The sequence below is a fragment of the Hordeum vulgare genome, chromosome 3H (genome assembly GCF_904849725.1).
Source record: "Hordeum vulgare subsp. vulgare chromosome 3H, MorexV3_pseudomolecules_assembly, whole genome shotgun sequence".
In the NCBI taxonomy this organism is placed as follows: Eukaryota; Viridiplantae; Streptophyta; class Magnoliopsida; order Poales; family Poaceae; genus Hordeum; species Hordeum vulgare.
In genome coordinates this window covers 535,006,431-535,019,857 of record NC_058520.1, presented here as the reverse complement: position 1 = coordinate 535,019,857, position 13,427 = coordinate 535,006,431, and the positions used below count along the sequence as shown (strand labels likewise).

Below are 13,427 nucleotides of genomic sequence, written 5' to 3'. Positions count from 1 at the left end.
GTTTATATACATTCATATGTGGTCCTTTAGTGGAACCTCTACAAAGATTTAGGAACGGGGAGTACAGGACACCCTTCAGGCTGCGCTTGGTTCGCCGTTTTGCAGCAGTTTACAAACGGAAAAAAAACCTCTCTAACCGAAATCGGAGGATCTACTTGAAATGACGTTTTTGCATTGTAAACTTTACACCTGGTTTTGCATTACAGTTATAATCTGCTTGCAATCCGCATGTTTTCGAAACACTCCTCCACCCATCGTTTTTTCTCTGTATCATGTACCCAGAGCCGGATATCTGCTTGTCGCTTGCCCACCGCCACCGCCACCTCCTTACATTGCGACCGTCGTGGTTCTCATCGCACTCCTCGCCCCCGTCCGAGCCTCCGACGTCTCCTCGTTCCCGCTCACGCAGACGCAATCCCTGTCCAACTCCTCCGCGGCGCCCTCCTCCCCGCCCTGCCGCATCGACCTCTCCGCGGAGCCCTTCGGCGGCGTGGCCGCGGCATGCGGCCGGCGGCGGTCCGGGCTCTCTCGACCGCGGGCGCTGCTGCCCCGTCCTCGCGGCGCACGCGCGCACGACGTTGTTCGTCCCAGCGCCGACGCCCGCGGGCGAGTGCCTGGACAGGGACGGGGACGAGAAATAAGACGAACCAAGCGCACCCGAGACCTCACTTTAATATCGGATTGTATTTTACCGATCTTCAGTAACATACAGTGGTAATCAATGTACGGTTGTAAAATTTTACTGGGATTTCAAGTGGGGCCTCATTGTTTCTTTCAATGTGCTAGAGTCTATGGAATCTAGGAAGCGTTGGATCTTAGAAATCTCATTGACACACTAGTTGATTTTGTGCACTCTGGAAGCTAAGGTACTACAGCGGCTCTTATTGTTGTGGATTTGGTTGAACTTATTGTTATAACGTGTTTGGTATATATGGTGGGTGTGACGCCAAGTTGTTTCAAGGAACTGATTCAACGACCTTTGGAAAAAAAAAAGGACGATTTTGGCTTTGACTATGAACTATTCCCCTTGTTTCTAAATATAAGTCTTTCTACAGGTTTTACTAATGGACTACATATGGATGCATATAGACATACTTTAGAGTATTGATTCATTCACTTTGCTTCATATGTAGACGTCTAATGAATTTTTTTAAAAGACTTATATTTAAAAACAAATGGAGTACTATTTAACTCTCACACCGAGAGCGAGGTCCGATAGACATGGATAGCAAAAACCTCAAGAAGGCTATGTAAAGATAAATATAGATATTGCGTTCTTTTTGGATAGGGGCACAAGAGCTACCAGAACGATAATTTATGATGATAAGGAGGCCATAGCTGCAAGTTCTTGTGGTCTTGAATTGTTGGGATGCGTCAAATACGGAAGCTCTTGCACTTTGCAATGGTCTAATCTTAGCGGGACAGGTGAGATACAACATAGTCATTATTAATCGTGACCTGTATAGAGATCGTTAGCATGATGCATGCGGGGAGGAACTCAACAAGTCTAGCAACAACTACTATGAGGAATCTACTTTTTAGCTCGGGGTTTTGATCATGTAATCTTTGAGATTAGTCCTAGTGAGAGTAATATGGTGGTGGACACCTTCGCTAGTCATGCCGCCGGAGAGCTATCAGTTGTCCCGCAATCTGACACCCCCCCCCTCCCCCCCCCCCCCCTAAATTTTACCCTTATGTTCTTGCAAACGGTTTAACCATATTTAGAATCAATAAAGTGTGCCCCGAGACTTCCCCTAAGAACATGAATATCAAACAATGTTTAGAATTGATAATGTAGTTTGATTTTTCTCTCTCTAGAAAACACAATGCAAATGCCCTTAAATTTTGGAAGTCTCTGTATGAATGATTTTTTCTACTAGATCCATATAAAGTTCAATACTTTTATAAAAATATTAAAGTGTTGTTCAATTAAAAATCAAGGAATCAATAAAGCAACATACATTGCAGAACCAACTTCCTTCCCTTCCCATCATAAGCCACATCTAGGGAAAACTCTTCCCCTCAAGGCTCTACCGATGCCTCGATTGGGGGCGGGGGGATTCTGGTGCCTCGACTCTGGCTAGTAGTTTGAGAGTTTTTTAGTCCTCGCAAGGATGACGCTCGAACATATGAGACGCTTCTTCTTTAAGTTGGTCTTTGGGGCACCGATCCTCCTCGAATTCGTGTGTCTACACGAAGTCAATGGAGCCCCAACATATATTTATGCCATCTCCTTGAACAATAAGTTTAGAATATTTCGTCATGTATACGTGATGACGAGATCTGGTGCTAGACGGTGAACGACGATGACGACTAGGACCACATGACACTAGTCATTAGGAACACGTACATGAAGACATTTCAGTTTTCATCAGTAAGGCTAGGCTGACTCCAATAGGGGAGCGACAACAAACGTCAATGACGATAGTGATCATTTGATGGTCCAAGCACCTCAATTTAGTTTTTACTCACTTTGTCTCGAAGACATAGGGGTAGGATGTGTGTAAGTGCAGTCATAGGGATTAGGAATGAATGTATGTGCGTGTATATAAGTATTTGTTTTATATTGCATTAAAAAATATCACTTAGTATTATTATTGCGTCTTTGTATGGAAATTGGGGGAAAGATTATCATTTCGCCCAGTGTGCCCTCGTACCAAAGTGTAGTCAACAGTTTTCCAGAAAAAGAAAGAGGTTAAAGCAACCGACGACCTCGGCCAGTGGAGAGGGGACTGGGATCAGGTGACATGCCTACAACATGTCACGCTGCAACATGCGACCACCCATCCGCCCTTCAATCTCCATCCAACGTCCCACAGCGATCCAAGAGGCTTGGACCAAATCGCCCCGGTCGCCGCGGGAACCAGCTCACCGAGCCCCCGCAGGGTCGCGCCGCCGCCGCCCCAGTCACCGCGGGAACCAGCTCCGCCGAGCCCCCACAGGGTCGCATCGCCGCCGCCCCAGTCACCGCGGGAACCAGCTTCGCTGAGCCCCCGCAGGGTCGCGTCGTCGCCGCCCGAGTCGCCGCGGGAACCAGCTCCGTCAAGCCGCCGCCCGAGTCGCTGCGGGAACCAGCTCCGCCAAGCCGCCGCCCGAGTCGCCGTGGGAACCAGCTCCGCCGAGCCGCCCCTTGAGTCACCGCGGGAACCAGCGCCACCCTCACCGCCACATTCGGTTCCCAGGTCGCCTCTCCTCTTCCTGCACTAATTTATATACCTGTGCAGTTTGGGTTCAGAGTTAGCATGGTTTGGGTTTATTTGGGTTCAGAGATTGCAGTGCACTAATTTATATACTTTGTTTTTGTTTGGCAGAATTGAATGTTGTGCAATGGCAGAAATTGGAAGGACAACCAAAGTAGGTATGAGGTTCAGAGATTCGGAAAGAGGCTTGGGAGTTTTGGGTAGATTATGGGGTCACATCGGCTTTGATGTGAGGAAAAGATCCACAATCAAAAGCAGATGTGATGGTGTGATTACTTCACACGCTGGTTTGTTTGTTCCAATGAAGACCATCGGAGAAAAAAAATCAAACAGATCATGACCCAAAGCGTATTAGAGCTAAAACAAGAACCAATTATAAGGCTCATGTGATTGTTACATATGATCGAGTTGCCAACAGTTTTGAAGTCACCGAAGTTGTTTTGGAGCACAATCACCGCCTTCAATTGGCACAAACCCGCCACTTGTTAGCATCACAAAGGAAGATTTCACAAGTGCAAGCTTTCGAGATAGAAACAGCCGATGATTCTGAAATTATGCCAAAAGCTTCACATGAGTATGCTTGTCGTCTAGTTGGTGGTACTAACAACCTTAGTTACACGTGTCGTGACCAAAAGAACCATTTGCGAAGAAAGCGGCAGCGGGAGTTGGCTTATGGACATGCTGGAAGTATGTTGAATTATTTTCGTGACAAGCAAGCTGAGAATGCAGCATTCAAATACCATTTGCAGTTGGATAGTGAGGGCATATAGCCAACATATTTCTGGATCGATGCTAAAATTCTACTTGACTATGCACATTTTGACGATGTTGTCACATTTGACACTACATTTAGCACAAACAAAGAGTATAGGTCATTTGGTATTTTTCTTGGGCTGAACCAGTTCAGAAAAACAACCATTGTAGTCTGATGCATTTCACCTGTGTAGTTTGATGATTCTATTAAACAAACTCTGAAAACAGTAGTCTGATGCATTTCACCAGTGTAATTTATTGTTTGGAAATATCTTTTTTGCCTTCGATTGCTGTGGGACGTTGGATGAAGATTGAAGGGCGGACGGGAGGCCGCATGTTGCAGCGTGACATGCTCTGATCCCAGTCCGTGGAGAGGAGGGGAACAGGTGGACGTCCATGGACGCCACGGCGGATCCCCTGCTGCCCCAACCGGCAGCCGCCGTGGACCACCTCGGCCGCCCAGTCTCCCGCCTCACCTCCGGCAGTTGGCCTGCCGCGTTCTTCATCATCGGTACCGCGAAGCAACAGCAAGGCACTCGGCCGTGCTCCCGAAGCCTCGATCCTCTTTGACCCGCTTGCCGTCGGTATCGCAGGCGTGGAGATCTCGGAGCGGTTCGCCTACACCGGCATCTCAGGGAACCTCATCACCTACCTCACCGGCCCGCTGGGGCAGTCCACGGCGTCCGCCGCCGCGACCATCAACGCGTGGAGCGGCGTCGCGCTCCTGCTGCCGCTGCTCGGCGTGGCCGCCGTCGCCGATTCCTGGCTCGGCCGTTACCGCACCGTAGTCTGCGCCTCTCTGCTCTACATCCTGGTATGTACGCCGTGCCGCTCTGCTCTCACGTGGTCGCAGCGAGTAGCATGCAGTCTGGGTCATCGCATGCTGCTAACTGATGTCGAGCACCTGCTACCTGTACTTTTGGATTGTTTAAAATCTGGAAAGTTAAAGCTATACTACTCGTAGTTGACATTGACTTTGCCAATTGTAAGTCGAACCTTTTTGTCGATGCTAATTTGCCATATATAGAATCAGTTTTGCTAAAGCACATCTAGACGTGCCATAAGTATCGCACATGTAAGTCCTATGTTACTAAGAATTCGTGCATAATCTCAGAAAACATAGGAGCACATTCTAGCGAGCGTGTTACTGAGAGTGGGGATCTTGTGGTCTGTGGAGTCAGCCCTTGATGGAGTTCTGGAGTTCATTTAGCCTTTATGTCTGTCTTTTTGCAGTCAGCGGTGATGATCCGACTCCGATAACCCATTGCGTTAACCGTGGCACGACATTTTTATCTGTTGATTGCAAATTCAGGTAGGACTATTGCCCTTCTGTAAAATACACAATCGAAGATACGCTTTTTTTACTACGTACTTCCTGAAATCCAACTGACTGTTGAACTTTGGAGTGGATTTTGATTTCCAAACTACATTGTACAAAACTCGGCCCTTGCTTCAGTGGATCTGGGTACAAGTACTAACGTCCCTGTTTTAGTAATAACCGAATTATGCAATATAAGTACACCAGAAGATACATATTTCAGCGAACAATTCAGCTAAATAACCCAGCAACTCAGGGCTGTAGCCTCTCCTTGACCTGTCAAGCAACTCACGGCTGTAGCTTCTCTACTCCAGAGGCTCCCAGGCATCTTTCTGTGGAAGAAATATCCCACTATACCACTTCTGTACTTCACCTTCAAAGGAGACAAGGAAAAACCCCTCCTGTGATTTCAGAAGTTAGAACAAGTGACAGAATCAAAGCTCTGGTTCAGGGGTATAAACCTAAAACTTGTTTTGACAGAAATTATCTAGCTCGTGTTGCATCATATGCACCCCACCTGAAGAGCAAGGTATTGCAGAATCTTTGCAACAGATTTGGGATGTCAAAGACTGAAGGTGAAGATAAGCCTGCTTCGCAAACAAGCAAGAAGAAGGCCTCCAAGAAGGGTGTCGATGAATCAGCTAAGAAGAAATCTAAGAAGTGATAAAATGCAGGGAAAAAGTTGGAATTATTAGTTTTGGAATTACAAGCAAAGTAGTAGAAGGCCTCCTAAAAAGCTGTTAATTAACCAGCTGAGAAGATTTCCAAGAAGTAATAAAGTGCAGAGCTCATGATCAAGTTCAGACTATGTTGTTACCAGTCTCTAGCAAATCTTGTTTTTGGTGTATGGCCTTTTATCTTTGTACTGGATTCCCCAGTGATATAATAAGTGGCATGAAGAACTCTCTCATGGCCTGGCTTCCTTTATGTTGCTCTTTTTCTTACCTGCCATCATTGAGCTGGCTTGGTGTCTCTCAAGCCTCCACTTTATTGATCCAGCACGTTTTTTCCTGATCCCCAGCGTACGATTTGGGTGGTTTAGTACCTCCTCCTTTCCGCCCATGGCCAAATAGCATTGGAATATCTTAAATTGGAACATTGGAGGTCTGAATTGCTGTGGTTAATGGATGCATATTTACAATAATATTTAGGAGTGTGATTGCTCCATTATTTGGGACTGAAAGGCTTTGCTTTTGTTTCCAGGAAGCTAAGAAAAAGTTTATGGAACCAGAATTCCTTAGGAATTTCTGTACTAGAATTTTTTTTCCGGCAACTTGACCGAGTTAATTATGCCAAATCCAATCTCATTCCCATCAATATATCTGGTGACAGGGTGCACCTATTTAATGAAGCCCTACAATGTCAGCAAGGATCCTTGCCACTCAATTACCTTGGCCTCCCCTTGAGCACCACCAAACCCAGAAGTAGTTCTTATGCCTCCTATTATTTGCAGAGCCCAAAAGAGGCTCCTTAGTTGTGCTCACCATCTAAGCTATGGAAGTAGACTTCGAGTTGTGAACTCTGTGCTTTCATCTCTACCTATATTTTATCTCAGCTCCCTAAAAAACTCTACCAGTGGGTTATTGATGCGCTGGATAAGTACATAGACATTGCTTATGGAGGAATAAGCATCTCCCAAAGAAATATCAACCTCTTGCTGCCTGGGATCTTGTTTGTGAGCCAAAAAGCCAAGGAGGACTAGGTGTCCTGAACCTGAGGGTGCAAAATGATTTTCTACGGATCAAACGTTTTCACAAATTCATTGACAGAAGGGACTCCTCAAAATATGGATAATCAGATCATAATTGCAGACCTAAGGCAGATAGTTCAGCTACCATTGCCCATGGAAATCATCATGTTGGTCAGTTGTGCAATCTAGACTACTAACTACTTTGCTTTCAACGGAATTTCACCAATCCTTTACAGATGAAGGTCCAAGTTCAAAGCAGAAATATCCCTGTTAGTACATAGAGCCAAGAAGAAATCCCTTTCAGGTCCTCAATTTTGGGTTGAAGTCTTTTGTAATCTGTGTTTTTAGAAGCCTTGGGACTTAAACTAGGATCTTCTCCCTTTCTTTTCCCTCTATATATCCTGTAAATTTTGGATATTTTAAAAGTATAAAAATACATGCAGTAGGCAAACCTACTATTCTTACTCAAAGAAAAATCCTGCAATACTTGCTCAGGCATCATACTAGCTGCTTGACGATTTTTTTCCTCCATGTAATAGCCTGGAAAATTTCCCCTTTTTGTAGTCTACTTGGAAAATTATTTAATTCACACACTATGCATCACTGTGCTAAAATACTTCTTTCACTCAATTAAATCCGCCATCCAGGGCCTGGGCATGCTCACACTGTCATCAATTCTTGCGACACAACTACCAGCAAAATTTGGAGACCGCATGGATTCCGCTCTATACTCGACTTCGGCTGCTCATTTACCCTTCTTCTACATCTCCCTGTATATGGTGGCCTTTGCTCAAGGTGGGCACAAACCTTGTGTGCAAGCATTTGGGGCAGACCAATTTGATGAGAACGACCCTCAAGAATATGCCTCGAGGAGTTCCTTCTTCAACTGGTGGTATTTTGGGACTTATGGAGGCACTCTTGTTACAGTTTCAATCTTGAATTACATTCAAGATAACATAAGCTGGCAGTATGGGTTTGGAATCCCTTGTGTCGTCATGTCTCTTTCTCTTGCAGTTTTCTGGCTTGGGACCAGGACTTACCGCTTTTACCCTGTAAGAAGTGACGGAAGTTTATTGGGACAGATTCGCAAATACCTTTTATCATTAATTAGGACCTGGCATGCATCATGGTGTGGGAGGTAAGATTATTCTAACTTCTGAAACTTTGTATCACACATCATGGAGTTCGAAATGCTGACTATATATGTTCTCTGTTTGGTGTGTGTGTGTGTGCACTGTGTTTTTGATTGGCAGATCGCCTGATGATTCTCACTGCATGCCAACATCGACATCCAGGGAAGCCAAGGATAATGCAGAAATGACATGTTTCCCTGATGAAGCCAAGTCAGTGCTTAAGTTGTTTCCGATAGGGGCAACCTGCCTAATCTATGCAGTTGTTTTTGCCCAGTGGATGACGCTGTTCACTAAACAAGCAAGTACACTAGATAGGTGGATAGGTAGCCTACAGATACCAGCTGCTGCCCTACAAAGCCTGATCAGCGTGTCAATCGTCATCTCAATTCCTATATATGACCAGATACTCGTTCCGCTAGCCAGAAAGTACTCAAAGAACCCCTGTGGTATCACACCCTTGCAAAGGATTGGAACCGGACTAGCCATCTCAGTGATCTTGATGGTTGTCGCGGCCCTCGTGGAGATGAGAAGGCTCAGGGTAGCGAGAGAATATGGCCTAGTGGACAAACCTGAAGCAACGATTCCGATGAGCTTTTGGTGGGTGGTACCTCAGTTCGTCCTGACCGGCCTGGCGGACATGTTCACAGTGGTGGGCTTGCAAGAATTCTTCTACGACCAAGTGCCGGAGGATCTGCGCAGTATGGGCCTTGCCTTATACCTGAGCATATTCGGGGCCGGGAGCTTCGGCAGTAGCATTCTGGTGTATGCGATTGACTGGGTAACCAGCAACGGCGGAGATAGTTGGTTCTCGGACAATCTAAACCGAGGCCATCTCGATTACTTCTACTGGCTTCTGGCCGTGCTCAGCGTTCTTGGGCTGGCTGCTTTTCTTTACTTTTCACAAGTGTATATCCACAAGAAGAAGGGCATTTCCGAACAATGACTGGCAGCTGAGATGCCTGAAGTCCATGGGTTACCGCCCATAGCCTTTTCAAAGTCCATGGATCTGGAAGATGGGCTGAAGCTTTGCTTTAGGCTGTCGTACATATAGGACATTCTTCGTAAATAGGTAAAGTCACCACCGTAAGCTGAGGCGGATGATCGGGCCTGCTTGGACGCTGCTGCTTCAGCCGGCCGAACAAGATCGGTGCTAGATCCCTCAACAATCACACTGCCGGATCAAATGAGAATTTCTGCTGGGAAGTTCATCAATGTCCTGAGTTGAGATGTCGGTTTGCATTCGGTTCATGAAGTTTCTCCCAATTGTTGTACTAAGCGTCTGTCGATTCGATTTCTGAGGTGTGCAGTATACAACGAGTTTTTGCATTGGAACTTTTGAAAATACAGTTTCTTCAATGTCGCACGGTGCTCTGTAAATACGTTAAAATGGTGTATCAACTCTTCTGTTCAGTACAGTGGTAAATGCTAAGCTCAAAGGGTGCTTGGATCCAAGGGACTTATTTTAGTCTAACTAAAAATAGTCTTTTTAAGAGGCTAAAATTCCAAACACCCCTGACTAAAGATGGGCTAAAACTAGTCTTGAGACTAAAAAAATTTAGTCAGGGATACCCCTACTAAAATATGGATTAGTCCTCTCTTCTCATTTAACTCTTCTCCTTTAACACGTGCAAGTTCTGAATTGGAGGGTTTGGAGGATAATAAATGCTCATTAACTTGATTTTAGTCTCTTTAGTATTTAGATCCAAGCATGGTTGAGGTTAGCAAGTTTTAGTCCCACTACTTTTAGTCATGGGACTAAAACGTATTCAAGCACCCTCTTAGTACTCAACTGTGAGTTCAGAGAATCATAGGTAGGAACCTGGGTTTTCTAGCTGTTCGACTAAACGGCAGTGAATGAGCGAAACAGAAGGCAACAACGAATGGGCATGATCGGCAAGAGCATTGCATCGGACGGCCACAAATCTTATGGCTGAGAGGAGCCTCCCTTTCCCGTACCAATTATGAAGAGAGATTGAGATGGTGCTTGGATTCAAGGGACTTATTTTAGTCTGACTAAAAGTAATTTTTTTAAGAGGCTAAAGTTCCAAACACCCCTGACTAAAGAAAGGCTAAAACTAGTCTTGAGATTAAAATCTTTTAGTCAGGGGTACCCCTACTAAAATGTGGATTAGTCCTCTCTCTCCTCATTTAACTCCTCTCTTTTGACACAGACGAGTTCTAGATTGAAGGGTTTGGAGGATAATAAATGCTCATTAACTTGATTTTAGCCTCTTTAGTATTTGGATACAAGCATGGTTGAGGCTAGCAAGTTTTAGTCCCACTACTTTTAGTCATGGAACTAAAACGTATCCAAGCACCCTGTGAGAGGACACCATTATTTTTCTTTATTTTCAGAATTGAATCTTCCTTAAATTGTGTAGACTAATTGTAAAGATGGCCGGGATTCAATCCCACACTTGTAATCCAAATGGTGTTTTGGGTTTGAAGAAAACAAAAGTGATACAACCCTTGATGATTCCTTAACTTCAGCGGATGGTATATGATGCTTCCTTCAATCAATCTGATTTTAATTGGAAAAATCAAGCCTCTGTTTTCTTAGAGACTTGAGAACACTCAGCTGATTGAGCGAAAGGGGAGCACACTTATATATTGAAGAAAATGTTTGATTACAACGAAAGTACGAACTCAAAGTCTCAAAAGGAAAACAATAGAAGTATACATGTGGTGATGACAACGTGTGTCCATTTTATTTGTGGAATAGTTGAAATGAAAGTGGGAGGCTTCACCTAGACCCACGATTATATTCTTCGGAAAAGGAACTTGTCCTAATTTGCGATGTAAACACCAATTGCGTCGACATATGATCCAGCGCGACCAAAGAAGCCCACAACACTAGCGTTCTTCTCGGGTATGCTGAAAGTAGTACCTCCTGTTCCTTTTCCGAAAGTTGGATATATCTTAATATTGGTGACAAAGGTAAGCGAGGTAACGACAGTGTGTCCTCCAATGGTACCGACTACTCCAAAAACTTTCTTCAGAGTCTCTGTAGGAGCAAACGTGATCTGCAGACGAAATGGCATCACCAAGTAAACACATGTTTGTTCGTATAAATAGATAGAAGAGAGCATATATATGTAGGTTCGCGTGTTACAAGTTTATATATATATTTGCAGATTTTGTTTTGCCTTGCCTCGCGGGAAAGGCGCACACTAACAAAGTGGGTGTAAGAGAGAGATTTCAAAATGCAAACCGAAAAAACGTGTAAATGACATTGGAATGATGTAATGTGATCTGGTATCCACTCACCGTTTCCTCGAGCCCGCCATTACCACCCCATGGACCAGCGGTTTGCTTCTTCCCAGCTTGGTCTATGTAGGAGAACGCAAGTGAATCAATGATGTCGCCACTTCGAATTGTCACACTCTCCAGGCGTTGAGGATGACCTAGGATGTCAAAAGCTTCCCCTCCTTTGCCACCCAACGGCCCCTCCTTGTCGTTGGGAGGAGTCGGCACCTGTGTGATGCAGTAGCGCGGTTATCTTACAAACGCTGATACGTAAATTTGGATATTTCCAAATTATAAGAAAGATAGTAAGCTAGCAGGAGTATGCCCTTCAACTCACCGGTGGTATTTGCAAAGTGGGGCAGCGAACACGAATATTGAACTCCCTCATGTTCCCATTGCCCATCTCCTTATATTTTCTGAAGGTGCCAACACCATGTGCAAATCCAAACTCTCCGGTCCCACCGACGATTGCCCATTCATCTACAGGCAGTCCTCCATAGTTTCCGACCACCTTCAGGGTAGACCCCCGAAACCTAGACCAAATGTCGAAAGATATATACATGATAGATCACAATGAAACAATTGAAAATTTTGAAATCTTCAAATGGAACACATACGAAAACCACCCTAACTGGAGGATTGAAGTGAGTCAAACCTTTGATCGACGAATACAATGTTGAGACAGACAAGCCATGAGTCCCCTAGGTTCATGTCACTACCGGTATGCACGCCCTGAGCACGTGCGACAAGGTTCGCATTGGGACCAGGACCATCATACATGGTCCAGTCATTGGCGTAAATGGCTCCAAACCCCGTGGGATGCGCTATATTCACCACTTGTTTCTCATTAACCTGTGCTGACCCTTCGACCCACTGATACATGTACAAGTGGAAGTTGAGCTCATTCTGGTGGATCTCTTGGGTAACCGGAGCGCTAGTAAAATAGCTAGGGTTTACCATGGCTGGCTAGGGTATAGTAGCTACAGGAGATGTGTGGCTGGTTGTTGAGCTGAACCGTAAGTGTGTTGGCTGTTGGAAATGGATGTGGGTTAAGGGTGCAAATTTATAGAGCTGATCTATGCCTAGATGCCCAGGACAATTCCTCATGAGAATGTGAGACCGATGGATTGATTAGGTGCTCCGCCGATCTCACGAATAGTTATTTCGTGGTCAGCTTCATGAGTGCACATCCTCCTATTACTTATCTACAAAAAAGATGATGTTCAAAATGACCGCACCGGCTGGTAGCAAGTCAAGCAAAGAAATACCAGCATCGTCTACTTGTGCTGTGTACGTCGATGTGCCAATCTGGATCCTTCTATTTATATTTTCAAATTAACAACACATACTCTACTGTTTGATAATATATTTTGATGTGCGGACCGATTGAACACTCTACTGTTTTTAATCCAGCGTCTACTTGTGCCAATCTAGGTCCTTCTATTTATATTTCCAAATTATCAACACATAGATGATAAGATATTTTGGGGTGCAGGCCGATTGAACACTTAATTGTTTTTAATCCATTGTCTACTTGTGCAATGCGCCAATCTGGAGCAGATGATAAGATATTTTGACTTGCAAGTCGATTGAACAAATTTTCTATTTTTAAGTATTGTCTACTTGACTTTCCTGCCATGCCAATGCTGACAAGTGGGTCTCGCCTGTCATAAACATGTTTAAATCGGACACTATCCGAAAGTGGTAATTTTTTGTTGACATATTGAAAGTGGTAGTTCTGTGGAATCGAACCCCCAACTGTGATAGCTTTTTGTTAAATACTCATATTATTACATTCATGCGCTAAGATCTTAGTAAGTTTTTGTATGCAAGCACCATGGGGCAGAGATCATCTCCAGGATATTAGAAGAAGTTCCCCATGATGCTTGTCCATCAGTAAGATACAACGTCGTAGGAGCTCCGCATGTGTGTTGTCGCAGAGTGCCATCCAACGATGAAGGACACCCCTCAGCTTGAGTAGAACACGGTTCAAACATTTCCATGAGCATCCGTGAAAATAGAAATCGTTTCTCAGTCTCCATATACTCCACAAGGATGCATCAACCACCAGGTTAAGTGCAAGTTTA

General features: G+C 44.7%; 2 protein-coding genes across 2 annotated transcripts; one reads left to right on the top strand and one right to left on the bottom strand.

The window, feature by feature from the left end:
• Nucleotides 1-4,313: 4,313 nt before the first annotated feature.
• LOC123444771 (protein NRT1/ PTR FAMILY 5.10-like) lies at nucleotides 4,314-9,546 on the top strand. The gene is made up of 4 exons (XM_045121609.1): nucleotides 4,314-4,464; nucleotides 4,547-4,767; nucleotides 7,609-8,099; nucleotides 8,215-9,546. The coding sequence occupies exons 1-4, from the start codon at nucleotides 4,350-4,352 to the stop codon at nucleotides 9,035-9,037; spliced, it is 1,650 nt and encodes a 549-aa protein (XP_044977544.1). The 5' UTR covers nucleotides 4,314-4,349; the 3' UTR covers nucleotides 9,038-9,546.
• A 1,235-nt stretch (nucleotides 9,547-10,781) lies between these two features.
• Nucleotides 10,782-12,359, bottom strand: LOC123444772. Its single transcript, XM_045121610.1, has 4 exons — nucleotides 11,996-12,359; nucleotides 11,678-11,873; nucleotides 11,362-11,568; nucleotides 10,782-11,117 (listed from the first exon to the last, which is right to left on the bottom strand). Exons 1-4 carry the CDS (start codon nucleotides 12,298-12,300, stop codon nucleotides 10,881-10,883), a joined length of 945 nt encoding a protein of 314 aa, XP_044977545.1. The 5' UTR covers nucleotides 12,301-12,359; the 3' UTR covers nucleotides 10,782-10,880.
• Between the last annotated feature and the right edge of the window lie 1,068 nt (nucleotides 12,360-13,427).